Source organism: Tiliqua scincoides, chromosome 2, assembly GCF_035046505.1.
Source record: "Tiliqua scincoides isolate rTilSci1 chromosome 2, rTilSci1.hap2, whole genome shotgun sequence".
In the NCBI taxonomy this organism is placed as follows: domain Eukaryota; kingdom Metazoa; phylum Chordata; class Lepidosauria; order Squamata; family Scincidae; genus Tiliqua; species Tiliqua scincoides.
The window spans coordinates 159625424-159652540 of NC_089822.1; the positions used below are offsets into that span (position 1 = coordinate 159625424).

Sequence of the window (27117 nt, forward strand, 5' to 3'; positions counted from 1 at the left end):
TTATGGCGACAGCTGTGAGTCACACACAAAAAGGCTATAAACATTTTATTCTGAACAAGTCAGACAGAGCTGCTCAATTTGCTTTCCAAAATCCACACAATTGTCACTAGCCAAGTCTGGCCCCTCCATGGTAGCAGCAATGTTTGTGTCTGAAGCTGTACCATATGCCAGGGTGCAGGACTTTACAAGAAGACAAAATGTCCCTTTGGACCTGCATTGAAAGCAGCGTGTCAGATCCTATCCTCTGCTACTATTAATAATAACTAGGTATATAACTAGGTACTATTGTGAAGTTGCCACAAGGATTAGACTGTTAAAAAGCAGATACAAAGTATCAAATTGCTGGAACGGCATCTGGAATAACACATTTTCTTGCAATGCTCGTTAAATAGTCACACAAATTAGCTTTAAAACTATATACTGTAGTTAGAAACCTGTACATGAAGGTTACACAAATGTCTTCTGAGTGGCAAGATACTCCAAAGAAAGAATCTTAAGAAAATAAATATTCCAAGTATCCTAAACTAATATGTTCCAATTTCTTCAGAATTAAAAACACTCATTCTAACAAGACAAAGGGCTATCCAAATGTGGAACAACTTCAGTCACTTATCCAGGAGTGTTGAGACCTGGAGCAACACCCCACACTGATTCTGTGACTGCTGTTTCTACTGTAGCACTGAAGGAAAAAAAGCCCCTATTCCCATGCTTATTGAGCAGTTTTGTCAAACCCAGAAGTGCAAGACTTCCAGTTTTATTTAAAGTGACAATGCACATTCTCCCTGCAAAGAAACCCAGAAGTCCTGCACTACCAGCTTTGAGGAAACTGCTTCAGGAGCAAAGTAAGGAGGTAGATGATCCACTTCTCACTCAGGTGATGGAGAAGCAGATTATTATGGAATGTGTCAGCAGTGGGCTGGAGGGAGATGGCAGATGGGTGAAGGGTCCCAAATCTGCTGCCACTTCAGACCCCTTGCAATGCGCTGCTGATGTTATCCACTTCACCCTGTCTCATGGTTGGTCTGGCAGTGCACTCATCTTATTTAGTTTCTGTTGAATTTGACTCATCACAAAATTCTCCTGAGCTGAACTGATCCACATATAGAAGATTGCATGTGAGGGAAAATATTCATTGTGTAAGATTTCTGCTGACTCTTGCTATATTTATGAAACCTGACTATAGGCGTCCTCTCGTATCTGCTGTTTCAGTTATTCACAGATCTGGGGACCCCCCATGCATGCTCATTAATATTTAGAGGTTTACCACGACAAAATGCTTATTCCTTTTACAGGAGGATATAAGCATGCTAGCTTATAGCACATACAGGCAGGTTGCAGGCAGTCTGAATGATTGAAGAGAGTAGATCAAATGTTAACAAGAAGCAGGAAGTTAACTCTGGGGTTCCCCTGTATCCACGGGGGAATGGAGGGACACCTATATATAGGTCCAATAAATTGGTTTGAACCATGATTCTTCAGTAAATGCTTCTCTGTAAATAATCTAACTGCTAAACACAACTTTATCTTGCAGCATCTCCACTGAAAATACATACAAGTAGTATGAACCACAACCACTGTTAGTACATTATCATACACAGAAGATTCCAAGAGGGTTAAACAAAGTTGTGTTTTTCTCTCTCCCCAAATATGGACACGCATGCAGGTAATGAAATGAGATATTTCATATGGGTGTTGTATCCCCATCCAGCCCTTTCAATCCGTGCTTTGCAAGTCAATTATGTCTACAGCATTAGTAAACTGCACTGGACAAGAAGGAAAGGTTGGAAAGGTGTATGGGAAGTGTGCACACATGACCCATTTTCCCTAATGTCCTATCATGCTACCAGCATGCATGACCAGAGGCAAGGAGAGAGCAGGATTCCCAAGTCATTCATGTGGCGAATCTGTGCCTACAAAGCAAACCGATCATGTGCAATGTATGTAAAATCAGATACAGAAATTGGAAACATTAATTCACTATGATCTAAAATAAATTATATTTCTAACAGGAGTACTACTAGGGAACAGGGTATTCTCTATGTACATACAAGAATCCTGAGAGTTCAGCAAAAGCTGGCCATTTTAGTGAATAAGTCTTTCTCAATTGCTAGTGAAACATGCTGCAATAAATTGTAACACAAACTCATATGGCATGTCTACATGGCAACTTCTGTTTCAGGTTCCAGGCAATACCAGAAACATGATGAGTATTCATGTTTCACTGGGATTTGCATGCCCTTGCTCATGTCGCCTGTTCCATCTGTGCCGGCCTTGCAGACTACTCTAAAAATACATGTCTTTATAGTTCAGTGGCTCCTGTGAAAGCATAAAATCAATGACCCAAATCGTCAGCCTGAAGATGTAGGTGGTGAATAAGTGGTGATGGTCCCACCTTACTATGTGCATACTTTGGATCTACAGAAAACAATGGGAGGAAAAAATAGCCGTTTGGTGTGATAACTTTGGATATACTAGCCTTATCCTTATACAGAGTAATAACAGGATGACAAAATCGTCAGAATATTTTAAATTGGGAAATATGTAAATCTGTGAAAGGTGACCTAGCAATGCTGTGAGTAATGTGGAACTGTCCAAAAAAAGGGGGGGGGAGGAAAAGAAAGTTCTAGGGTGCATTGAGGACAAATATCTGTTATTACTGAGGGAGCTGAAACCCCTGTGGTTGGAGATTCATCTATAACTTCTGGAACAGGAGCTATGATGTGGAAGCAGAAGAAATGACTACATTAATGACTACAAGAAAGTATCTCTGACAATGCATCCACAACTGTGTTTATGCCATTTGCTGAAAGAACAGCATTCAGTACCAAATTTATAGCTTACTTCCATATCTTTGGCATAGAGAGAGGAGGTTATTCAGGCAGCATACGTGAAATGGATGAGTTATGGTAGTATGCATGAGAAAGATATACCAAAAAATGGGTATCAGGGTGCCCAACCTATGTACAAAGCCAAGACAACAATCTTAGCCACACTAACACTCTCTTTTCTTTTGAAATCGGATTAAAAGAAAATTGTCAAATATGCCCTGAAATAAGTAATATATAATCCAGCTTGCTAAATGTACAATCTGATATATACTCTTTCCTAACAGAATTTCTAGAAACACTGCATATCGTACAAAAATATGTGTTTATGTGTACTCTAAAGAGCAAAAATTCTTTTTAAAACTATGTGTAAAGCACATGCAAGTGACTGTAACTGACTCTGGCCTTTGCAGTGTATACACAGGCATACACTCATGTTATAAGGTCAAAAAAGGAACAAGCTTCTTGTCCATGTATTACAGGGTACACACAATGTGGTCACAGTGGAACCATTAATTTTGTTATGTGTTTAGTGGCAATTTCATGTGTGCAAAGTAAGATTCCAGCTCTTATACTGAAGAAAAAATGTTGGAAGCTAAGCATTACTAAAGGCTTCAGTGTTCATAGCCTGTGCCTTGCAAACATAACTTGCTTTTCTTCATAGCCTTGGGGTGCAACCTTATACACACATACCTGGGAGAAAGCCCCATTGAACACAGTGGACTTACTTCTGTTGGTTTTCTTGTCTAGATGCAGTCTACAGCTTTTCCATGCCCTGCACTTCTTTCAACACAAAGCCATGAGACTTCAAGCTGCAAACCCATTTCAACTCACGGGTTAGATCAGAGGTCTCCAAACCCTGACCCGGGGGCCAGATGCAGCCCACGGCAAGCCTCGATCCGGCCCACGGTAAACCTCTGGTCCCCTGCAAAATTCTGACCCACTCATCCAAATGTGATCGGAGCTGTGCTCCAGTCACGTCTGGAGAGTGTTCTGAGGGCTGGGAGGCCACACGCCTCCCCTCAGAATGCCTTCTAAAAGTCTAAAAGCATCACTTACTGGTTTTCCTCAGAACCAGAAGTGACATTTTTGGGCCATCTGAAGGTCTTAGGCCTTCTGAGGCAAATGCATTTATTTAAATTTTATATTTAAAATTTATTTATTTTTCCGGCTCTCAACACGCCAAATATTTGATGTGGCTCTCTGGCCGAAAAGTTTAGAGACCCCTGGGTTAGATGCTAACAAACAGACTTAATTTGCTTGCTTGAGATGCCACTTAGAAACCCTTGGTAAGATGAGGAAACCCAGGAATGGAGACAAGAATCAGCACTTGAGAAGGGAGGAAGGTGAGGAAAAGAAAAGGAGCTACTGTGTGAGCCTATGGCATGTTCTCAATTCCCCAAAGGAGTGGAAGAAAATGCCTGAACAGGGCCAACTTGCCACTAGAATTCATCTCTAAAATTCAAATAAAATTTTAACATAACTTTCAACATAAAGTAAACTTTTGAAGTAAAGTATAGAAACTGAATAACTTATACAAAAGAAACATATTTTCATATGTTTTGCTGATCTGTGTAATTCATTCTTTATCATATCTTGTGTTTCATTACGCACTAGTATTGGGCAGCTCCCTTTTTCTATGCACCCAATGCATTCTCCTTTCATCATCAAAGGTCTCTTTGCATTCCATTACTGTCATTCACATTGTCTTTCCACACCCTGCAAATCTCTCTGAATCCCATGTATCAGTTCCTATTCTAAAAGTGTTCCTGAATATATGCGACCATCTTTTAATCTATGCAACAGCAGCATTCTCTCTCTCTCTTTCTGAATCCCATCTCTCAATTTCATCTTCCTTCAGTTTCTATGTCTGCTGTGCACCTCTCCCCTGCCCACTCCTATTTATTCTCCTCCTCACTAAGTCTGGTGGGAACAGAGCATAATGTCACTCTCCCAGCAGTGCACACCAGTGAAAAAGTTTCAGGACCAAACCAGATATGACCGTGGGAAAGTTATGATTGGAAATTAACAGTTTAACAAAAAGGGGGAACAGAACAAATTTATGCGATAGTAATGAGGGAGGTAGAGTTTCCTCCTTTCTCCTGCACAGTTTTAAAATCTCCTCCAGCTGCTATTTGCCCTGGGGGAAGGGAGGATTTTAAATTGCAAAAACAGTACACAAGAAACCGGTTCACTTCCCACTCTGTCCCTGACATGGTTTCAATTAGATTCAAAGACATTCCAACCTCAGCTACTACAGGCACCCCCCTGCATCTGTGGGAGTCCTGTTCTGTCCCCCACATGGATATGGAAATTGCAGATATGAGGGAACCCTATATAAAGCACTGTATAATGCACCCCCCCGTGCCCATTACCTTCTTTTTCTTTACTTTCTTTTTCCCCCTTCTTAATACAGAAACAGTATCTTGCTTAACATAGGAACATGATATGCAGACAAGGAGCTTGCATGTTAGAGGGAGAAGACTAACCAAATGTTAACAGGAAGCAAGGCAGTTCCTGATTCTTGTTAATGTCCTGGCTGTGTCCCTCCAACATTCAGGTTGCCTGCATGCATGTTGCATTCCTTCGTTAAACGAGAAAACAAAACAAAACAAAGAAAAACAAAGGTAATGAGCGCAGGGGGCAGCAGAAAAGTGAAACTGCTGGTACTGGATCAGCTGATATGGGGGGGTGCCTGTACTATATTGTTACAAATATCAGAACACCCCACCATGTGCAAGATGTCACATCTGCTTGCACTCACAAATGCAGGTGGGTCATGCAGTGTGGCTCGTTGGCTGAAAAAGCTGGAAAGATTGGCACCAAGTTCCTCCATGTATCTCTGCATCCAGAGAAAGGAAGAGCAGTGCAGATGAAACAAAGGCACCCATCCCCTCCTACTAATGGATTTGTAAGGGTCTTAGGAGTTCTGACAAAGATATGAAAAAAGATCACAAACAATGGGTATTTGGAATTCCCCCAAGAGCTGCACAAGACTAAGACCTGTGTCAGAAGAACTGACGGTGGAAAGGAAGGTGGGAAGAAGTGTTATCACAGGACATATTCACCAAGTAGGAAATAACAGGCAGCTGAACATGCCAAATTCCACTGTTGAAGAATAACTTCTTTAAAATACTCTGCTTCTATGATTAATATTTAAATATCTTTATTTAAAATTTTCTTAAAATGCTTGTTCTTGATTTAGCAATTCACATAAACAACTGAAGAACAGAAAGCAGTGCCTGGCAGTATCCCTGCTTGTAAATACCATATTCTGGCTTTATAACAAAGTAAACAGGCTAACGTTCCTCCCTTCAAGGTGCATAATTTGCACCAGGTATATGAAATCTATTAGGCCCCAGGTAAACCTGTTTCCCAGTCATCCTTAAAATCAGGGACTCAACAAACTATTTTTGGAAGATCAACAAAATAAACTGAACTACTATCATGAATATATTCCAACAACTATAGCTGCTGCTAGATTTGATAGCAGGGAACTGAAGGCCTAGCAGTCTCTTTAAAAAAAGCCAGCAAGATTCAGCTGCTTGTTTTACAGACCTCAGTTTGGATGTACAATATGGTCCAAAATCTTGGTGTTTGAAGAACCTCAGATTAAGTGGTGAGGAAAAGTATTTCTACAAAGATTTTTAAATTCTCCATTTCAGATTTGGTGATGAGACAGACAATTTTTTTTTTAATCATATCTAATATGCAGTGTCTCATTAAGAGGGTATCTGTTTGGTTTGGAATTATAACTCCACAGTTTCAACACAAAGAAAGTGAGAAGGAAATATTTATTGATGTTCAAAATTGAAAGAGTAACTTCTGATGAACAAGAAGATTTGTATCTAAAAATGTTCAGAGCCTGAAAATTCCAAAGAGAAACAAGGAGGTCTTCGCTTATGCCTTAATTGATCAAAATTAAGAGATATTTGCGTTATTGTTTAGCTATGAACAAAAGGCTATTCAGTCCCAATTTTTAGTTTTATCAGACATGTCACAATGTCTCCAGACTTGTTTGTAAGAGCATTTTAAAAAAATGCAATCTTAGGAAGCTATAAATCTGAGCTGATGGAAAGAGGCTGCTTAGCCTTTTCCTCACTTGGTTACACCTTTTCTCCACAAATGAAAACACAGCTGGGTGGTAAGTATAAATTTTACAAAGGCTGGAGGAAATACAAATAATTGCATACCATGTCTACCTTTGTCTTAGGTATAAGTAGACATTTTTCAGACTAGGATGTACTATAAAAAACACAGAAGTAGAAGGGAAGAAAAACGGTAAAAGCAACAGAACCCAAGACTGGTACTTCACCTCCACTCTTGAGCAGATATCGATTAACATCCTGTATGGTGGTGTTAATAGTAGGCCCTGTTGGAACACTTCCAGGCGTAACATCAGGATCATTCTCAGGGTCAATGTTCTGCAATCCTTTCCATGGCACTCCAGGATGAAATTCTGTTTGAAAAATACAAATACATCACATTCTTTCCTAACATCAACATGAGCATGGACAGAGATGGTTGCACAGTATATGAAAAAAATATAATCACTTGATGATGGAATAGACATTTTGCTAGTGATTTAAGTATCTCTGCAATACTCAGCTGAAGAATTTAGCTGTTTGGTTCAGGGATCTCTCATCACCACATTAAGGTCTAAGAAGGAATTTTTAAATTATAGTTTACACTAGATAAAACATGTTGCTTTCCAGTAAACATATGCCTGTCTTACAATAACAATGCTCAATAAACACTGGTCCTTCTTACTCTCATCTTATGGAATACTGCACCTGGATGGAGCTAGCATACCCTGTTTAGAACAAATTCTGAAGATACTGCCATAGTCCAGAGTTTGGAAAACATTCTTTCAAATTCCTCTCAAATACCTGCTTCCAGAATACTTAGCCTTTGTTACCTGGTGGCCAGTTGATGCTGGAACCATTGGAGATTTTATCACTATCAGATTTGGCACGTGACCAGCTGTGAGGAACGGCTACAGGAGGACTGGCTGGTGACTCATTATTTTGAATCAGATCATACCGGCCATAAGAGTCATCAATGGAGGACTTTCCTGGAGGGCCAATACTAAGACCTCCAGGGATAGCACCTGAAACAGAGAAGGGGGAAGAGGGAACAAACACAAAAGTATTTAAGATCAAGGTTTATTTCTGGTTGCTTCTCTTAAAAGTAGTTACTATCATTTTTCAGCAACATTAAATAAGGTAATATACCAGTCCTACAACTGAACTATAAAGAGTTAAATGAAAAGTAGCAGGTTGAATAGGGGCAAAAGTTATCATTATTAAGAATATACATACATTGCTTTCAACAAAAGGTAGGGCACAAAGCAGTTTACACAGCCAAACAAATTAAAAAAAGGTTCCCTATCCCAAAATGCTAATAATCTTTAAAAAAAAAAAAAAAAAGCAAAGCAAGAGAGACACAAGCAACAACCACTGGAAAAAAGGCAATGCTGGGGAGAAATAGACAAATTGCTCTGCCACTGCTAAATGTAAGAGGAAAAAAGTTGAAAAGGTTTCTGTTAAAAGGTAAATGAGATCAGGTACTATAAAGTACTGTTTGGTATAGGTAGAAGTTTTTTGTTAATCGAGCCGAGTCACAGAATGGAACTAACGCGGATAAATAGGCTCCACCTGTACATTCTTAATACTCTAATTTGTTCTACTTTCAAGACTACCAGTTTACCAATGAAAGATATTTACAAGAATACTATATATATTAAAACTTCCTTCTCTGTGCATATTTGGATTAATAATCTAATGTTATTTATTTCATGTATGGATTCTAGAATATCTCATGGTCTTCTGAAAAGGTGATCTGTAATGGCTGCTACAGTGGGCCTTATCCAAAGGGTATGTGTACCAATCGAGACCGCCTCCTTGTGCCTCAGAACACCTCTAGACATTTTCCTAGTCACATACGGGAGGCAATCAGAGAAGGCCCAGAGGCCACGCATTACTTCCAGAGGGCCAGGTATGCCCCCCCCCCGGTATATAACTGTGGTGCCACAATGTCGGAGGATTTCATTATCTGTGGAATTTGGTATTTGAAAGGGTCCACTGTAATAATGAGTGTGCAGAAAAGAATTATTTGCAACAGGAGGCAAAATGAATTTGGATTTCATATGCTTAGAGTGATATATATATTTATATATATATACCGTGCTTGCTAGAATTCTGGTCAAGTGGCGAAGCAGCACTGGAGAGATTATCCATTGAGTTGGGATGTGTCCACTGAGGAAGGCGAGATTGGGACTGAGAACTGTCCTTCACTGACAAACCACCAGGAATGTCCATGCTGTTTACATTCATGTTTGGATTCAGTCCAGCTAAGAAAAAATAGACAGGTTATTATACACCTATTATCAATCCCAATTCTTGTCAATTAATCATATTTTAGTTTTTAGGTTGCGCATTCAAGTCTCAAGTGAACTTGCATTCCTGCAGGTAAAGCAAAAAATAGGTGACAACAGTGACCAAGAGTACAGGAAGCAATGAGGGGAGGGGAGAAATCATCATAAAGCCATAGTGGTCATGACCACATCTCCCACAAAGTTACTTAAGTATTGTGTGAAGTTACTTCCTTCTGTCATAAATTTATTTCCAGATAAACTCATTCAGGGACCTTTTGTGAACATGAGTCATAAAGAGTGGAAGTGAAAGAAGCAACTGAAAAACTGGTTAAGATGCACAGGTGCAAGGCACACAAGTCCCCAGATTCATTCAGCTTTTCCTCTTCAAAATCAATCATCTCTTGTTCCTGCTGTGGTTTTCAGGACCAGGGGAGTGTGTGGAGGCGGAAGCTTCCTAAAGATGCTGGGAACATGGAGGTTTAATAGTTGAATGGTTGCAGTTTCCAGAACCCCTTGAAGGAGACTGCCAGAAAATATTTTCAACACTGTGGAACAAGTCAGTGCTCACAAGAAAAAAATAAACATAGCCTGGGGTTTTGAAGTAGACACACATTCTTATTGCCTCATTCTAATAACATCAAGCAGGTGCAGCTGTTAAGGTCATTGTTTTAGGTCCGGCATCTCATAGGAACAGTTCAGTAGGAAGGCACACAATTCCCAAGGACTGGGAGACACACAGGATATGGCTAATGGACAAGAGATGGTTGCCGGGCCTTGCACCGGCTGTTACAACAGGTTGTGGTACATAAAGTGTGGCCAAATAGCTAAGCCTTACACTTCCCTCTCTTGCTCCACAGCAGGAAACACAGGGGTGGGCGGAGAGGTAGGTAAAGAATGACCAGTGACTGGTTGAGGAGTCCAAGGGAGACTTGTACTATTATGGCTAAGAAACCAATTCCCTTTTCCTGTTTTAGAGCAGGAGGAAGTATGGGGAAGGGGAAAGAAGGCTGACTTGAAGGCAACCACAGTTGTGGGTTGGCAAGGAAACCCACCCAACAATTGTGGAATTGTGTTTTAATAATAAATATTTGAAACTATGCTTGTTGATTTACATGTTAGGAAAGAACTGATTATTTTAATTTGGTGAAATCATTGCCCATAGTTATGAAGTATGGCATATATACAGTAGAATATGGTAAGAAAAGTAGTTATAAGACCAGTGAATGTGTGAGAAGTACAAATGTTATATGCATAATTCTCTGTATTTTTAAAAATAAACTACATACCAAGGGGATAAGGAGCAAAGGTGTTCGGTGAAGACTGTTGCTCTTTGGTCTGCAGGTCAGATAGGCCAGGAGCCTGGGGATGGGGTGAAAAGTTATCCATGGCTGATTTGCCTGCAGAGGGGTGCAAAGATAGGTGTGGAGGGGGTGGCTGCTGCTTCATAAGCAGGGCCTGGGCCAGCTGGCGCTGGTGCTGCTGGATCTGCTGCTGCATGTTATTGATTGTACGTGCAACCTGGCAACAAACAAAAAAAAAGTGACATTAGATACTAGTTGGGACAAAGGCTTGCTAAGTCATGGCCCAATCCTATCCAGCCTTGTGATGATGCAATTCTTATTTGGTCAACAGAAGACCTGGGACGATGGTGCGGCAGCCGCAGCAACAGTGCACAGGCTAGGGTTGCCAACGTAATCACATAGTGGGTGTGGTAGCTTCAGAAGCCATGTCAACAACTTCCTATACCCCTGGCCCAGGTTCACCACACCCTTAGGTCCACTTGGATTTAAGCCAGCCAAAGAGATGGCACAGATTTGAGTAGCACACTGGGGACAAAGCAGTGGCGGAGTAGATAAGTAAAAATGCTTTTTACTTTCCTCTCTGTTGCTGTTTGATCCCAGGCCAGCCCATTACATGCAGCAGACACTGCACTGCTGCATGCTCTGGACCGGCCCAGGAAAGGATTGTTAATAGATTAAGAATCAGATACATTCTAAACATTTCAGCTGGACTTTGGACTTTGCTCTCAGTCTGGAGAGGTTGAAGAGCTTTCTGTCTGATCTGGTCTGGAGATAGATGCCTTCTGTTGCAGTTCCAAAGGCCTGCTTCAGCAGGACAGCGAAGAAAATCCCAAACAAAGTTGGTGCAAGAACACAGCCCTGCTTCACTCCGCTTCGGATGTCAAAGGGGTCTGATGTGGAGCCATCAAAGACAACAGTGCCCTTCATGTCCTTGTGGAAAGATCTGATGATGCTGAGGAGCCTGGGTGGATATCCGATCTTGGGGAGAATCTTGAAGAGGCCGTCCCTGCTGACCAGGACGAAAGCCTTCGTGAGATCTATGAAGGCTATAAAGAGTGGCTGTCGTTGTTCCCTGCATTTTTCCTGCAGTTGTCTAAGGGCGAATACCTTATCCGTGGTGGACCTGTTGACTCGGAATCCGCACTGCGATTCTGGACAGACGCTCTCTGCAAGTTCCTGGAGCCTCTTTAGTGCTTTAGTCCAAAGTCCAGCTGAAATGTCTGCGTGACTTCCTCTTTGCCGATGATGCAGCTGTCACTACCCACTCTGCCCAAGATCTCCAGCAGCTCATGGATCGTTTTAGCAAGGCCTGCCAAGATTTTGGACTGACAATCAGCCTTAAGAAAACACAGGTCATGGTTCAGGATGTGGACTCACCTCCCTGCATTATAATCTCTGCGCATGAACTGGAGGTTGTCCATGACTTTGTGTACCTTGGCTCAACGATCTCCGACACTCTTTCTCTCGATACCGAGCTAAACAAACGCATCAGTAAAGCAGCTACCACGTTTTCCAGACTCACAAAGAGAGTGTGGTCCAACAAGAAGCTGACGGAACATACCAAGATCCAGGTCTTTTGAGACTGAGGGTTGCCAACATCACATTCTAAACATGCTAGATATCATCATCTTCAGTCTCGGAAGACTATGGTATCGTGCTCTGAATGTTGGTTCTGGAACAGCGTCTAGTGTGGCTGAAAAGGCCAATTCAGGAGTGACAATCCTTTCCACACTGGGAGCAAATGTAGTCTGTCCCTGGTGTGTCTCCCTGGCTGTGGACCTTCCTTCTTTACCTCTTTGCCTCAGTCTGTTGGGCAAGTGCCTCTTCAAATTGGGAGAGGCCATGCTGCACAGCCTGCCTCCAAGCAGGATGCTCAGAGGCCAAAGTTTCCCATCTGTTGAGGTCCATTCCTAAGGCCTTCAGATCCCTCTTGCAGATGTCCTCGTATTGCAGCTGTGGTCTACCTGTAGGGGGCTTTCCCTGCACGAGTTCTCCATAGAGGAGATCCTCTGGGATCTGGCCATCGCCCATTCTCACGACATGACCGAGCCAACGCAGGCGTCTGTTTCAGCAGTACATACATGCTAGGGATTCCAGCACGTTCCAGGACTGTGTTGTTTGGAACTTTGTCCTGCCAGGTGATACCGAGGATGCATTGGAGGCCGTGCATGTGGAAAGTGTTCAGTTTCCTCTCCTGTTGTGAGTGAAGAGTCCATGATTTGCTGCAGTACAGAAGTGTACTCAAGACGCAAGCTCTGTAGACCTGGATCTTGGTATGTTCCGTCAGCTTCTTGTTGGACCATACTCGCTTTGTGAGTCTGGAAAACGTGGTGGCTGCTTTACCAATGCGTTTGTTTAGCTTGGTATCGAGAGAAAGAGTGTCGGAGATCGTTGAGCCAAGGTACACAAAGTCATGGACAACCTCCAGTTCATGCTCAGAGATTGTAATGCAGGGAGGTGAGTCCACATCCTGAACCATGACCTGTGTTTTCTTCAGGCTGATTGTCAGTCCAAAATCTTGGCAGGCCTTGCTAAAACGATCCATGAGCTGCTGGAGATCTTTGGCGGAGTGGGCGGTGACAGCTGCATCATCGGCAAAGAGGAAGTCACGCAGACATTTCAGCTGGACTTTGCTCTCAGTCTGGAGAGGTTGAAGAGCTTTCCGTTTGATCTGGTCCAGAGATACATGCCTTCTGTTGCAGTTCCAAAGGCATGCTTCAGCAGGATAGCGAAGAAAATCCCAAACAAGGTCACAGCAAGAACACAGCCCTGCTTCACTCCGCTTTGGATGTCAAAGGGGTCTGATGTGGAGCCATCAAAGACTACAGTGACCTTCATGCCGTTGTGGAAAGACCTGATGATGCTGAGGATCCTGGCTGGACATCTGATCTTGGGGAGAATCTTGAAGAGGCCGTCCCTGCTGACCAGGTCGAAAGCCTTTGTGAGATCTATGAAGGCTATAAAGAGTGGCTGTTGTTGTTCCCTACATTTCTCTTGCAGCAGTCTAAAGGAGAATACCATATCAGTGGTGGACACAGGCAACATCAAGGGGATGTATGATGGTATCAAGCAGGCCCTAGGTCCAACACAGAAGAGAACTGCCCCTCTAAAGTCTGCCACAGGCGAGGTCATCCAGGACCAGGCACAGCAGATGGAACGCTGGGTGCAGCACTACTCTGAGCTTTTATTCCAGAGAAAACGTAGTCACCGAAGAAGCGCTGAACAACATTGAGTGCCTGCCTGTGTTGCAGGAGCTTGACAGTGAACCAACCCTAGAAGAACTTCACATGGCCCTGGATTCCCTTGCCTCTGGCAAGTCACCTGGGAAAGACAGCATCCCTGCTGAGGTCCTAAAGTGCTGCAAAGAGATAATTGCCACTGAGCTGCATGAAATCCTCTGTCTCTGGTGGAGAGAAGGTGGAGTACCACGGGACACAAGGGATGCAAACATCGTCATGCTGTGCAAGAACAAAGGCGACAGGGGTGACTGCAATAACTACTGTGGCATCTCTCTCCTTAGCGTTGTAGGAAAGCTGTTTGCCCAAGTTGCACTAAAGAGGCTCCAGGTACTTGCAGAGAGCATCTATCCAGAATCGCAGTGCAGATTCCGAGCCAACAGGTCCACCACTGATATGCTAGATGTGGAAAGCTGAAATCTGTTCATGATTTATATCCGAATAAAATCATGCAATACTGTACTGTTTACTTTAGGTATAATCCTTTTTATGTAACATATTCAATTCCTTAGAGGGCTGTACACATAGAAACAAGGAGTCAGGTTAAACCTACTTGCTGCTCCTGTTGTCTGATGGGTCCGGAAACATTACGCTGAGCCTGTAACATCTGCTGCTGGATTTGTAAACGTTGGTATGCCTGCAAGTTGGAAATAATGAAAACCTAAGTCATAAAAGGAAGAGGCCCAACATTTTCACTAGAAATACATTAAACAGAGTATGAAATAAATGCAAACCTCATCTTGTTTTCTTGATCAGTAACTGCACTAAAGCCTTTCTTCTTCCTACAGTTTATGTGAATTTTACAAAGCATTTGCTCCCCTAAAACATCTAAGAATCATGCATACATTCAATAACACAATTATATTCCGTTCCCATGAGTAGACTTAAGGGTCAGCTCAAATACAAGACGTAAACAATCCTTGGTCAATTAACACTGGGAATAAACTTTGTAAAATGTAATGAGGAAACCATGATGGAAAAGACATAATCAACTGAGATTTAACCTTCTACAAACATTATTGTTCAAGAATGTGTGAATATCGAGGTGCAATGGAATGTTTCATAAACATTTCCACGCTTACTGCTGTGTAGATTGAAAAAACAGATCATTTTTAAAAGTCTGGAATGCATGGTAACTAACCACACAGACCCAGTGTAGACATAAGGCTTAACCATGATGAGACTAACCCTATTTTGTTCCCTTCAGCTTGGTTACAATCTCAAGCATACAGTGAAACTATAGTTTAGTCTTCCAAGTTAAGTTGTGTCATTGTAGGAAGCATCGAGGAAAACACCAGTGAAACTTGCCTCCTGCATGGTTTGCAATTTGGTATACTGGAACATTTTTCTCCAAACTGGGAGTGAGCAAACATATCTCAGAGATTTTGTCAAATGCAAATTTCTGTTAACTCCTTCATTAATATTGTTGATCTTAACAATGAGTACTAGAAAGCCACAGTTTCTGCCCTCTGTGTGGTCCCTGCCTGATCACTGCTGGGCAAAACACTCCAGGTTTTAGCATATTGGCACTCAGAAATGATGCCATTGCCAAGTGTCCCAGTGAGCTGGAGTAGTCACAACACAGCTACTGTAGGCTGAGATAGGCAGGCAAGTGGGATGGGGACAAGGAGGAGAGGTCAAAAGGGGCTGAGAGTACAGGGAAGAGGAGGTGTGAGATGGAGATGGGGAAGCAGGCAGTTGAAAGGACAAAGTGGGGAATGAAATAAGAGGCGAAGAGAACAGTGCAGAGTGAAAAAGAGAAAAGGAGAAGGCGGGGCAAAAAGAAATAGCAGAGATGGAGTGAGAAACTGCAAAAGAGTGTGGAAAGGTGGCAGCGAGGGAAGCGGAGAGGAAGGTGGAAGGACATGAGGAGTGGAGAAAAAGGTCTGAGGTCAGAAGGGCAAGGAAGAGAGCAAGAAAGACTGGGAGAAGGCTGAGGGACAGGCAGCAGGAAAGCGGAGGTGAGGCCAAGAAAAACAGCAAGGAGAGGGGAATATCTGAGCAGCAGAGACAATACCTGGGACAAGAGAGACAACTAGCTACAGCAACAACTGCGGAACTGGGCAAGAGATCGTGGCAAGGAGAGTTCAATCACAGTTATTGGTGAGGGAAACCAGTCAAAAAGTGTTGACAGGAAAAACAGGGAAAACTAAGTGTCTAGTTCTTGGCAAGATTTTGTGAAATAACACCTAGAGTAGGGGTTGGTTTTGATGTTACAGTCTGGTATATGTGTCTCCTACATTAAAAGCAATGCAGAACACCTGATGATAATCAGCAAAAGGTGGGAGTCTTTATTTCATCAACTACCAGACCTAGTTTTGTTCCTAAAGTCAAAAAGTCAAGGCTTACAGCTCTAACCTCAAGAGATTAATTTTAGAGTTATAGCTTTCATACTGTGCTTTTAAACTCACCAGCTGCAGCTGATAGAGCTGGTTCAACATCGTCATATGCTGAGGATTAATTGGCGAGGTTAATAGTGCAGGATTGAGACCAATGTTTTTTGCTGCAAACTGCAAAAGCTGTGCTTGAACCTAGAGAAAAGAACACAACAGGTGAGCTACCAAATAGTACAGCTGTAATTAGCTAAACTCTATGGGAGACAGCACTGTCAGTAAAATACTCTGAAGTGGCTTCTGACCTGCATGCAATGTTTTTTGTTAAAACAGAAAGGCAAGAATAGAAGATGACAGCAAGAGTTATACTGTATACTACTGCAAAATAAACACAGTTTTAGAATAGGTCATATTTCCTAAATTTGATGCATCAAGTACAGTATATACACTTCAGTAACAAATACACCTTCCCAAAACATGCAGGAGCAAAGAAAATGCTATTTTTCTAAACTCATACATACTGATGTTGCTATATAAATATTCAGATGGTATTTTTGCTATACGCAGTATCTTCTACAGAAATATATTCCGAAGTGCAGTGATGTCATTATTTTATATCTGCATTTTTCTGGCTGGCATACTAAACCATATTTTGTTGTAGTTAGGATCCCCTCCCCTCAGTTTAAATGTTCTCCTCCAAATGAAATACATAGTTGTGGAACACAAATGGCTATTACTAGTCCATGTTTGCTGCAAATCTTAGGAGCCAACAAGATCTCCACAGAATCAGAGGTCAAAAACCTGCAATCCTGACACTGTCAGCAACTGAGGTACCAGTTAACAGGTATTTTTTTAGATGTCAATTGCTAGGAGCACCCCTGCTATCACTTATGCAGCAGAGCTCAATCTAACCTGAGGGGAGAGAAACTGAGGCACTTGAGCACGAAGACTAGGCTGGGATGAGTTAAGAGGTTGCACTGGCGGTTGCTGCGGCTGTTGCATGGTCCTGGCTTGTGCTGCTCCGCTATTGCCAAACATACCCAGATTGCCACTCGGTATCTGGAATGACAAAGTTACAGTTGTTAAGATACATAATTGAATAGCTTGACAAAATTGTGGCTGCACTGCCCTCTAGTGCCACTGGTCAAGTCATTAGCAAACCAACGAGCTCTCATGTAGATTAGCAGATGTTTCAGTTGACAATTCAATGAAGATTTAAGCTTAAAGCCTGGTAAACTGAAACAGCAGTTTGGTAACAAGGGAGACATGCCAATTCTCTTGGAGTTCTGTCCAAATGAAACAATGGATCGAGAAAATTACATCTCTAACAGTGCAATCCTATGACTTCGCTGTTGCAGCAACTGCTTTGCCACATGTTTGTGACTACTTTGGAACAAGCAGTGCCAGCAGGGTCTGCACCATACTGCTGGTGCTGTATCCAAAGGAAAGGCCGCCAGTGGAGGCGAGTACGCCACTGAGTGGAGGAAGGGGGGAGGGTGGTGGGAGGGAGGAATGGGACGGGTCAGGTCTGGGAGGGGGGCAGGATTGAAAGAGGAGGCCTCCACCATATCCTAACACCCATCCAGGACCTGGCAGCATTATGTGGAGCTGCTTGGATTTGCGCCAGCAATTTAGTTGGTACAGATCTGGGTAGCCCTACTGGGCAACTGGAGCATTATATAGGGTAAGGGAAAAAAAGCCCCTTCCCTAAAGGAGATCTCCAGCCTTCTCCTTACCTGAGCTGGACACAGCATAAGCCATGTGGTCCTGCTGCGCCAGCATAGGTTAGGATTGGGCTGCCCATCACACATGCAGCCAACCATATCTACTGTGTGGATACAGTAGATAAGCATTTTGCGTTTATAGGCTCCTCACAAAATTGCACCATTTCACTTGGAAATCCCCCCTTCTTCCTACCAAAAAAGAAGGGTAGCAACAACATTGCTGAAACCTCTGCAATCAGGCTGTTTCAAGGGCAGGAAATCAACCCATGGCCACGCCTTGCTAACCCCAATGTAGATATCCACCCACCTGCTGCCGTTCTCCCTGGTAGAGAAGTTTACCAGGTAATGTTGAAAATGAGCAGCAGCACAACATCCTCTTCACATCACTTTAAAGTTCCTGAATGTCCAACCCTGATGCAGTGCCAAGGGCTCGGGCAGCAGGAAATTTTAAACTGAAGTTGGTTATGGAAGAAAGAAGATAGTCCATTGATGTTGCTTTCTCTCAACTTTACTTGGTAAGCATTTCTCTATCGTGTTAGGGGTAGGAAGCAAAGGCAGCAGCGAAGTGTTCTTCTTCCTTGATGACCAACCTCTTGACATAGTGTCAGGGATTGGAAAAACCTGGGATTTTTTTTTTTTTTAATGGAGCTGACAAAGAAAAAGAAAGGAAGAGACTGTTTTGTTGCTTCCTCTCACCATCTGTAGAGAGCAGTCCAGCTGAGCTCTTAATGGTATGGGGTAGGCTCCCATCTGACCTTTCAGGGAATGGGGAGGAATGTATGGTTGCTCACTGTGATGAATATGTTAGGCACTTCATAGATAAAATGGCGTACATCTGCACTGACTTCACACCACATTGACAGTATCTGTTGATGTTCCCCAGACACCTATTGCAAGATACCTATATTGGTCTTGTTGTTTTGAATTCTTTTCAGTTTGTACAACCTGAGGATATGGACAAGATATCCTGGAATGTGAGCCTGCCTGCCTACCTGACCCTTGCCCAGCTGGCTTAAAAGGTCAGGAAGGGGAGAGGTGGCACTGGTCAAGTGGCTAGGAGGGTAGTTAATTCATTGTTGCAGAAGGGGGCACAGCCTGGGATGTTAAAAATGGCAGCGTGTGCACCACCTTGAAACATCCCATCTTTGACCTCACCATACTGGATAATTTCTGGTCTGTTTTAAACTTCCCCTTTCGGGGCAAGGTGATTGAGCAGATGGTAGCATCACAGCTTCAGAGGGTCCTGGATGAAAAAGATTATCTGGTCCTGTTCAATCTAGCTTCATGCCAGGCTTTGGGACAGAGACAGCCTTGGTGGTAGACAGCAACTGGTGGATGACCAATGCTAGGGACTGGACAGAGAGAGTGAGTCCCTTTGTCCTGCTGGATCTGTCAGCAGCTTTCGGTGCCATTGACCTTCTGGGTGTCCTGGACACCTTCTGATGTCCTTCTGGGTTGGTTGGCTGAGTTGGGGCATGGGGCCCAATTTTGCAGTGGTTCTGCTCCTTCCTGGCCGACAGATCCCAGAAGGTGGTACTCCGGGATGCCTGTTTTGTACCATGGCTGTTGTTGCGCAGGGTGCTACAGGGATCTATTTTACCCCCATGCTATGTAACATCTACATGAACCACAAGAAACAGTCATTTGGGGATTTGGTGTGGGATGCTGTCAATCTCTCCTTTTCACTGAATATCGGTGGGGGGGGGGCAACGGTGCTGTTCAAGTCATAGAGTGCTGTCTGGAGGCAATTGGAAACTGGATGTGGGTTAACAAACTGAAATTAGATCCAGACAAAACAGAGGTCCTCTTGATCCAGAAATCCATGATGCATATGCTGGATCACTGGCCTGCTCTGAATGGGGTTGAACTCCCTTGGCAAGAACAGGTATGCAGCTTGGGAGTGCTCGTAGATCCACAGCTGCTCCTGGATCAACAGATGGCAGCTGAACTCAGGGGGACTTTTGCCCAGCTTCAGCTGGTACAGGTGCTGAGACTGTTGGATTGGACAACAGTCCATGCTTTGGTAACATCTTGTTTAGATTACTGTAATGAACTCTGCATGGGGCTGCTGTTAAAGATGGTTTGGAAACTGCAGTTAGTGCAGAATGGTGGCCCATGTCATCGTTGGACAGTCTGACTCTATCAGACTGTTGCTCCAGAAATTACTCAGGCTGCTGGTTCATTTTCATGTCCAATTCAAAGTGCTGGTTTTAAACTTTAAAGCCCTTTATGGCTTATGGGCAGGGGTGTCAAACTCAGTTCATACAGTTGACCGAATAGCATTCATGGCAGCTGCTGAGGGCCAGATGTTACATCAATTAAGCAGGAAGTGATGTCATTAAGCGGCTGATGGCCAGAAATAACCACTTCATTCTCATATAGGAACGCATTAGGTGCAAATAACTGAAGAGAAAATGTGCATACCTCGTTCATAATTTCAAGATACGCAAGAGCCCAAGTATGACGCTAGGAACCCAATTATAATGGGGGCAGAAAAATTGCTTTCATGGACCACATCCACCCCACAGGCCTTATGCTTGACACCCCTGGTTTAGGACCAGAATACCTGAGGGACTGTCTTCTTTTATATATTCTGGCCAATCCCCTTAGATCTTCTAAGGAGGATTCTCCTATGTGTGCTGCCTTTCCTATAAGAAGATGGGCCTTACTTGTGGTGGCCCCACAACTATGGAACTCCTTCTCTTGTAAATTAACAGCTGCCCCCTCCTTTGCTGTGTTCTGGTGGAGAATGAAAACGTTTTCTTTGAGCACATTTTGTTTAGTTGGGGGCTGTGGGGTCAATGGGTATGTTCTTCATATATATGTTTTTGAGTTGCAGTCATTACAGCTACTTGCTACTATTTTATAGCCTTTTATGGTTCTGTTATGACTGTCTACATAACAGTCATATGGGGTTTTGCTGCTGCTGGCTTTTTAACTGGAAGATATCTGCTTTTTTCATTGATTTTATGATGTGTGCAGTTTTTGCATGCAATAGGCTCTTTGTACATACTTTTATTGATTATGTATAATATCATATATATATATATATATATATATATATATATATATATATATATATATATATATATATATATATATATATATATATATATAGTTAGGCACCTCAAACATCCATGAACAGAGAGGAAAGGCAGGGTAAAAATCTATTAAATAAAATATTATTTGCTGCAGTGAGGTTGCTTGCTCCTCCTGTCTTTCAGTGGAGCTCTCAGCAAGAGCATTCATTTCATTCAACAGGAGGTCAGCACTAGGGCCTGGGGGTAGAAGGGGTGTGTGAGTGTGCATGACAGAAAACATGTGATTGTTACTGGGTTCAATGCTCAGTTAAAATGTGTTTGTGGGCTGGATATGGCCCACGGTCTGTAATTTGGGCACATCTGCTCTAAGCTCTGATAGAAGGGAAAATATTATATTTGTCTAATGCTAGGAAGTGGTTTTATCACCTGGACGTCACAACAGTACCAAAATGATGCTTGGACAGAACTGGTTTAGTCCCATCTACAATAACACAGTGCAACCTTGTGAACAGGAGTGTCATGTAGGGCAACCTCTAAAAATTATAAGCTGAGAAATAGAGGGAAGGGGATGGAGGAAGTGAAACAACTACAAGCTGAAAGAAGCAAAGTCTGTGTGAGGATGGAAAGAAATGTCAGTGAACAGGGATGCTGCAGAAGAAAAGGAGCCAACAATGGAGGCTCAGGAGAAGCAGATGTTTGGTCATCTCAGCACAGCGTAACATATGACCTTTGAAAAATCCTTAATGACAAAATATACATTTTTGAATGTATATCCATTTGTCAACATTGGGGGGGGGATTTAAATTGAAAAACAAAAACAAGGAAACATATTCTTGTCTAGATACATTCAAGAATGCTGACATTCAAGTAACTATCACCCAAAAGACACCTTACCTGTCTAGAAGAATTCAAGTTTTGCATGCCCAGCCCTGAGGCAATCCCACCCAGGGTCTGATTAGGGAGTGCACTGTTTGAAAGGGGGAGCTTCAGGCTTGGTGAAGGCAAAAATGGTGAAGTAGTGGGCTCTTCCACTAGGCCGCCATCCTGATTGAAAAAAGAAAGGGTGAGCTGTGTGCAATGTCCCGATGCAGACAGTGCACAAAACAATTTCCCATGGAAATATAAGTGGAACGTGGATGAATAAAAGATTAAAATATTGTTAAAAGGCATGAGAAATACATAATGAAAAGTATGGGGTGGAAGGAAGAAGAAAAAGAGAAACAAAATTAAGGTTCTGTTTGTCTTTTTTTTTTTTTGCTTTGCAGTTCGTAAATGTATACTTGAACAATAATTCTCAAATATACAAACAGCAGGAGCAAGAAGGGGTGCTTTGGTAAACAATTTTAAAAAAAGAAAGCTACACGGCAACAGTCACTTGCCTCACTTGGAATTGTAAGAGCAACCCCACAAAACAGACTGCTGGTCAATCATTACTTCCATGCCCACTTTATTTCCTCTTTTCTATCAGATTACAAAATGAAAAACTGAACAAAGGGCAAAATGACACTCAATTTTTCTGAAAAGCTTAAGCCTAACTGCTTCTTCAGAGCAAAATGCTATAAGGCGAACTAAGCATAGATTTAAAAGGAAGGTTACAAATCGTAAAAACCTCAGTGAACTCTATTGATTCTTTTGTAATATACATCATCAATAATTTCTATTTTAGATACTGTTCTAAATTACAAATGAGCTGTTCAGAAAGCTTATTTCATTAATCTTCTGTGCCATCTACATGTCAGTTACATGACTAACAACATTTATTGTTTTTAAAACACTGGCATCGATATTGTTTAGTAAGTTATATACAGGTATATGTTATATGCAGGCATATAACAGGGAATTTATTTTAAACATGTTCTGGGAGGAAGACAGAGTGAGACAAGGAGTTGCTATGTAAACGACCCCAAATGCTGGGCGCCTACTTTGTATCTCGTGTTTTAGAACTAATGGGTTTCTTAACATAATTCTCTATATGCAGCAGTAAATTCTAAGCATAAACCTAACTCATAATATCAGGATGACTTAACATGAATATAAGCTGGCTAAAGACTGGTGCAGGACAGAATTCTCCAGTTTTTTCATAACATCCTATATTCATTTTATTGAAAAGAATTATATGAATTCCATGGGTTTGGTTCAATGCAACATTTCCAATACTCTAAAAACCATGGCCTAGGACAGTAGGTGACAAATCCTGGCCTGCAGGCTGGATCTGGCTGGAAAAGCTGTGCAGCACAGAACTTTCTGTTCTGTACCACATTGTCCTTTCATCATGTCAGATCATGTCAGCCTCACACCGGCCAGCCACTTCCATTTCCTGTCTCCCCAGACGCCTCTGTGCCCCAATTTCCCAGGGGGCATGGCTGGCCAGTGTGAGGTGGGGGAGATTGGGTATGAAAGGATGAAAGGAATGCTGCAGCACAGATTTGAAAGCTCTGCACAGGGACGGCTTTTTTAATGCAGTGGTCTGCGGTTTGGAGACTGCTGGTTTAGGAGATCAGGACCTAGGAGATTAGGACCATGTGCCTCTTCAACTCCACCTTACTTATTTCCTAGTTCTGGAAAACTATAACTGGCCCTTACACTAAAATGATCAAATTTTGGTTTGTGCTGGTCCTCTGAAGCAGAATTACAAATCATGTTTTGAAGCTGGTTTCTAATCTGGGTTTGCCGATTTCCATAGTTTGTTGATTCAGACAAAACAAAGGATGGTTTGTCTCACACCAGGGCAGGAGGGAGGGAACTGCTGCACATGAGAGGAGAAGGAAGGAAGCATGCAAGCAAAGGACTTGTCTTTGAATTCCCAGACCATGATCTGAAGCTTCAGAAATGTTACATATGAACAGATCCAATCCCCCAAGAGAAAAACTACATCGCAGAAGCCTTGGATAGAAGGGGTTCAGGATGGTCCCTTTTATCCAGTGGTTTCATTTGCCTACCCAGGAGGTACAGTTTTCACTTTGAGAACTCCAACAGTAAAAACAAACAAAAAAGAGCGTTATCTATTCCACTCTTCCCCCCCCCCAATTTTTTTAATGGATAGTTAATGTTCCCTTAAGACACAATAAACATAGTGCCATGAAGGAATCTGAATGGAAAGGGGAAAAGGGCTTCTAATGATATGTTTTGCATGTTCTTCTTGTATATTAGGAAGAATGACAGCAAACAAAAAGCATGTCTGTATTTAAGCAAATACAGCAGAGTTCTGTGCAAGTGTTCTGGCTCTTTGTGCTTCATTATTCCCTGATGTCTAAAAGTCCCTTTCAGTAAGCAAATATTCCACAAGTAAAAGGTTGAAGTCATGTGGAAAACATCAAAATTTGTCATATACTTTGCAGATAATTATAGCTTCAAGAGTGCATATTCTTTAACTTGTTGAAAACAATCATTTTACAGCTAATGTGCATCATCTTCCCACCTATTCACACAGAAAATTATTGACCCTCAAGAAACAGTTCCAAGTTCATAAAAAGGGTGAAATGCTGTTTCACACCCATCAGTCATAAAATACCTCAGAAGTCCTAAATAAACCCTGCTAATATGAGATTTTCAGTAGTCCCTTGTAGTGGGAGAGAAAAGGTTTCTTTATCATCAACCAAAATGATACTTGGTTTAGTGCTAGAAAGCCTGGAGGGGGGACACTGACATTTTCTAATCATATCCCCATGGTCTTTCAGTTCAACATGTTTAACATTCTGCAAGAATAGCCGTCATGCTCGAAAAACTGCAGCTTGCATGACAGTAACAGGTTCAAGGATTTCTTCCCCCCAGGTCATGAGCTGTTTGCAGCCTGCTCTTGCCTCTTAAGTAGGAATAGTTTGCAATGCCCTATATTTCTTCTACTTGTGACTAGTCTGCTATGTCAGCCATGGCTTCTGTGCACATAGAATGTGGAGTATGATTTTCTCAACGTGATATTTTCATGCCCCAACCCTGGTCACTCAATGCCAATATCTTCAATAAATGCAAGCATACATATTGTCACTCAGTATTTCATTAGAAAATATATATTGAATTTAAAAAGCTAAGTGAAGTGTAAAAACTGACAGCCTTGCTTTTCCCCAATTCCAGAAAGAAATCTGCTGTGGGAAACAGCACATTCCATATATACCTGGTACAATAGTGTTGCCTGCATCCATGTTTATCATTACTGATTTAGCACAAATAATATATGTGATACAGTAACAGAAGAAAAAAAAAGACAAGTTTCTGATCCTAAGGAGCTTACAATCTAAATTTGAATAGCGGGACAGAGACAATCAGGTGAACTGTTCTATCCTAAGTATTACATGAATGATATGGGACACAAAGCACCATGTTACTTCTTATTCTTTGCTTAAAGTATGCTAGAGTTAGGGTGATAAAATTAATCCATAACACAAAAAGCTGTACGGTGTGCCATTTGCTTCTCCTTGCTTTACAGCAAGGAGACAGATTAAATTAACTTCATACTGCTGCCCTCCGCATTCTGTTTCATTCCCATTCCTACTGCTGAGGGAGGACAGTATGATTTTGCAAAGAATTGTGATTTTTAAAGTCGGAGAGTTTAATGCAATTCAATTCACAGAGGTTACAACCATCTAGCTCCATTATCAAACCCCAACACAATCTGATCTGGTTTCTGCTCAATTCTTAGAAGGCAATGGCATGTACACAAATACAAACAGCATAACTAGCTCTTTTATTAGAAATTTCTGCTATGTTACTGTGCGTGAAAATAGTTTGAGCATATCCCTTAGCAGTTTCTAAATAGAAGTCCTGGAAACATCAAGTATGAGGGAAACAGCAATTAATGGCAAATAGTGATGCCATATTATGTCAGTGCTTAAGTAGATGAAGCAGAACATGCCAATTTCCAGGGCAGGAAATACTGTACACTCTCTTTCACAACTTCAAAATAAATAAAGGGAGCAGAGAATAGTGAGGCAAAATGGCACATTTATAGTCTTACTTTCTAGATAAATCTGTTACCATTTCTTCCACATACGGACACCCTCTGATTTATTTAAGGGTTTCGTTCCATTACATATTAATGTACACTGGACCTGGGAGGGGCAAAAGGAGCCTCCTATGTTCATTGTCACGAAATAAAGCTGGGATGTTCCCCTTTGCTTAAAGAGCCCATATTGAGGAAGGGGTAAGTCAGCTACGATCTGATCCTCAGAGTATTATGATCTGGCCCCTTTCTTTCTCAACAGCTGAACTAGGTAAAGGTGCAGCAAGCAGGAGAGGGGTACACACAACTTTGGGTAGTGCTTCTGCTGCATGTTTAGTGGCAGTGGTCCCTTCTTGGAGAGAGCGTGAGCTTAAGCTGCCTTGTTTGCACATACAGTGCAAGAGAAGCCACTTGTGCTTGCTGCTCTGTAAACAAAGCTGGGAGCACTCATCTTCACTCAAAGAGCCTGTCAGGAGAAAGGGGCAAGACTGCTGTTTAAATGCAGTGATCTTGCCCCTTCCTCTATGTGGGCACTTTAAATGAAGAGCTGAAATCCAAATTATGTTTATAGAGTGGCGAGCAGTCAACAGTTGAAGTAGAGATGCTGAAGGTGCAGCACATGGGTGGCTCTTCTTGCACAAACTCTGCAAACAAGTCCAGAAGGAGCCTAGGTTTGCTCTCTCCCCTTCTCTCTCTCCCCCCAAGAAGTAATCACTGCTGCTGCCCCACTCACACATGCTACACCTTCAGCAATTCTCCTCTAATTCAGCTGCTGAGAAGGCAAAATCTGGCTCAATGTTGCCTTTAAGCAGTTGGCTCTCCTTCTCCCCAGCCTCATGAACTTTAAATAAGTCAAAATTACATAAGCTGAGGCTTACGTAAGTTGAGGACCTGCTGTATACAAATACCTCTCCTCTGAGAATGCTGCACCTACCTTGTCAAGGAAGGTGGGGCGGTCCATGGAAGACTCTTTGGAGATTGGTGGTGGGCGGCAGCCAAGGGGTTTGGTGACCATTCCATTGTAGTCAGCCACTCCCATTCCACGCTTGTCCATTTCCACCTTCTTTTCCAGCAGAGCACCTGCAAGAAGTAAAGACCATGTGATGATGCCAAAGAAAAGTAGCGAAGTCTACTTGAAGTCCAGAAAAAATGGCAAACATTTTGATAAAGCTATTACTAACATTATATTTTGCAATTTATACTATGTTTTGTGTTTTAAATTTAAGCTACATTTTGTGTTTTAAAGCACTAAGTTTGGCACTAACGATAATTCACAACCAGGGCCAGTATCAGAACTTTGCATAATCAGGCAGTTGTCCAGAGCCAAAAGCCTACTGAGGACCCC

General features: G+C 42.2%; 1 protein-coding gene across 5 annotated transcripts in view; it reads right to left on the reverse strand.

Annotated features, from left to right (window-relative positions):
* Positions 1–27117, reverse strand: part of TNRC6C (trinucleotide repeat containing adaptor 6C) — a 159727-nt gene that overhangs the window by 14734 nt on the left and 117876 nt on the right. For all 5 annotated transcript variants that reach the window (XM_066613470.1, XM_066613469.1, XM_066613467.1 and 2 more), the window contains 9 exons: positions 26707–26852; positions 21731–21880; positions 16984–17130; positions 16150–16269; positions 14292–14375; positions 10488–10719; positions 9010–9177; positions 7744–7935; positions 7141–7284 (listed from right to left, as the gene is read on the reverse strand). In XM_066613470.1, coding sequence (XP_066469567.1) covers positions 7141–7284; positions 7744–7935; positions 9010–9177; positions 10488–10719; positions 14292–14375; positions 16150–16269; positions 16984–17130; positions 21731–21880; positions 26707–26852 — 1383 coding nt within the window. The remainder of the gene's footprint in view (positions 1–7140; positions 7285–7743; positions 7936–9009; positions 9178–10487; positions 10720–14291; positions 14376–16149; positions 16270–16983; positions 17131–21730; positions 21881–26706; positions 26853–27117) is intronic.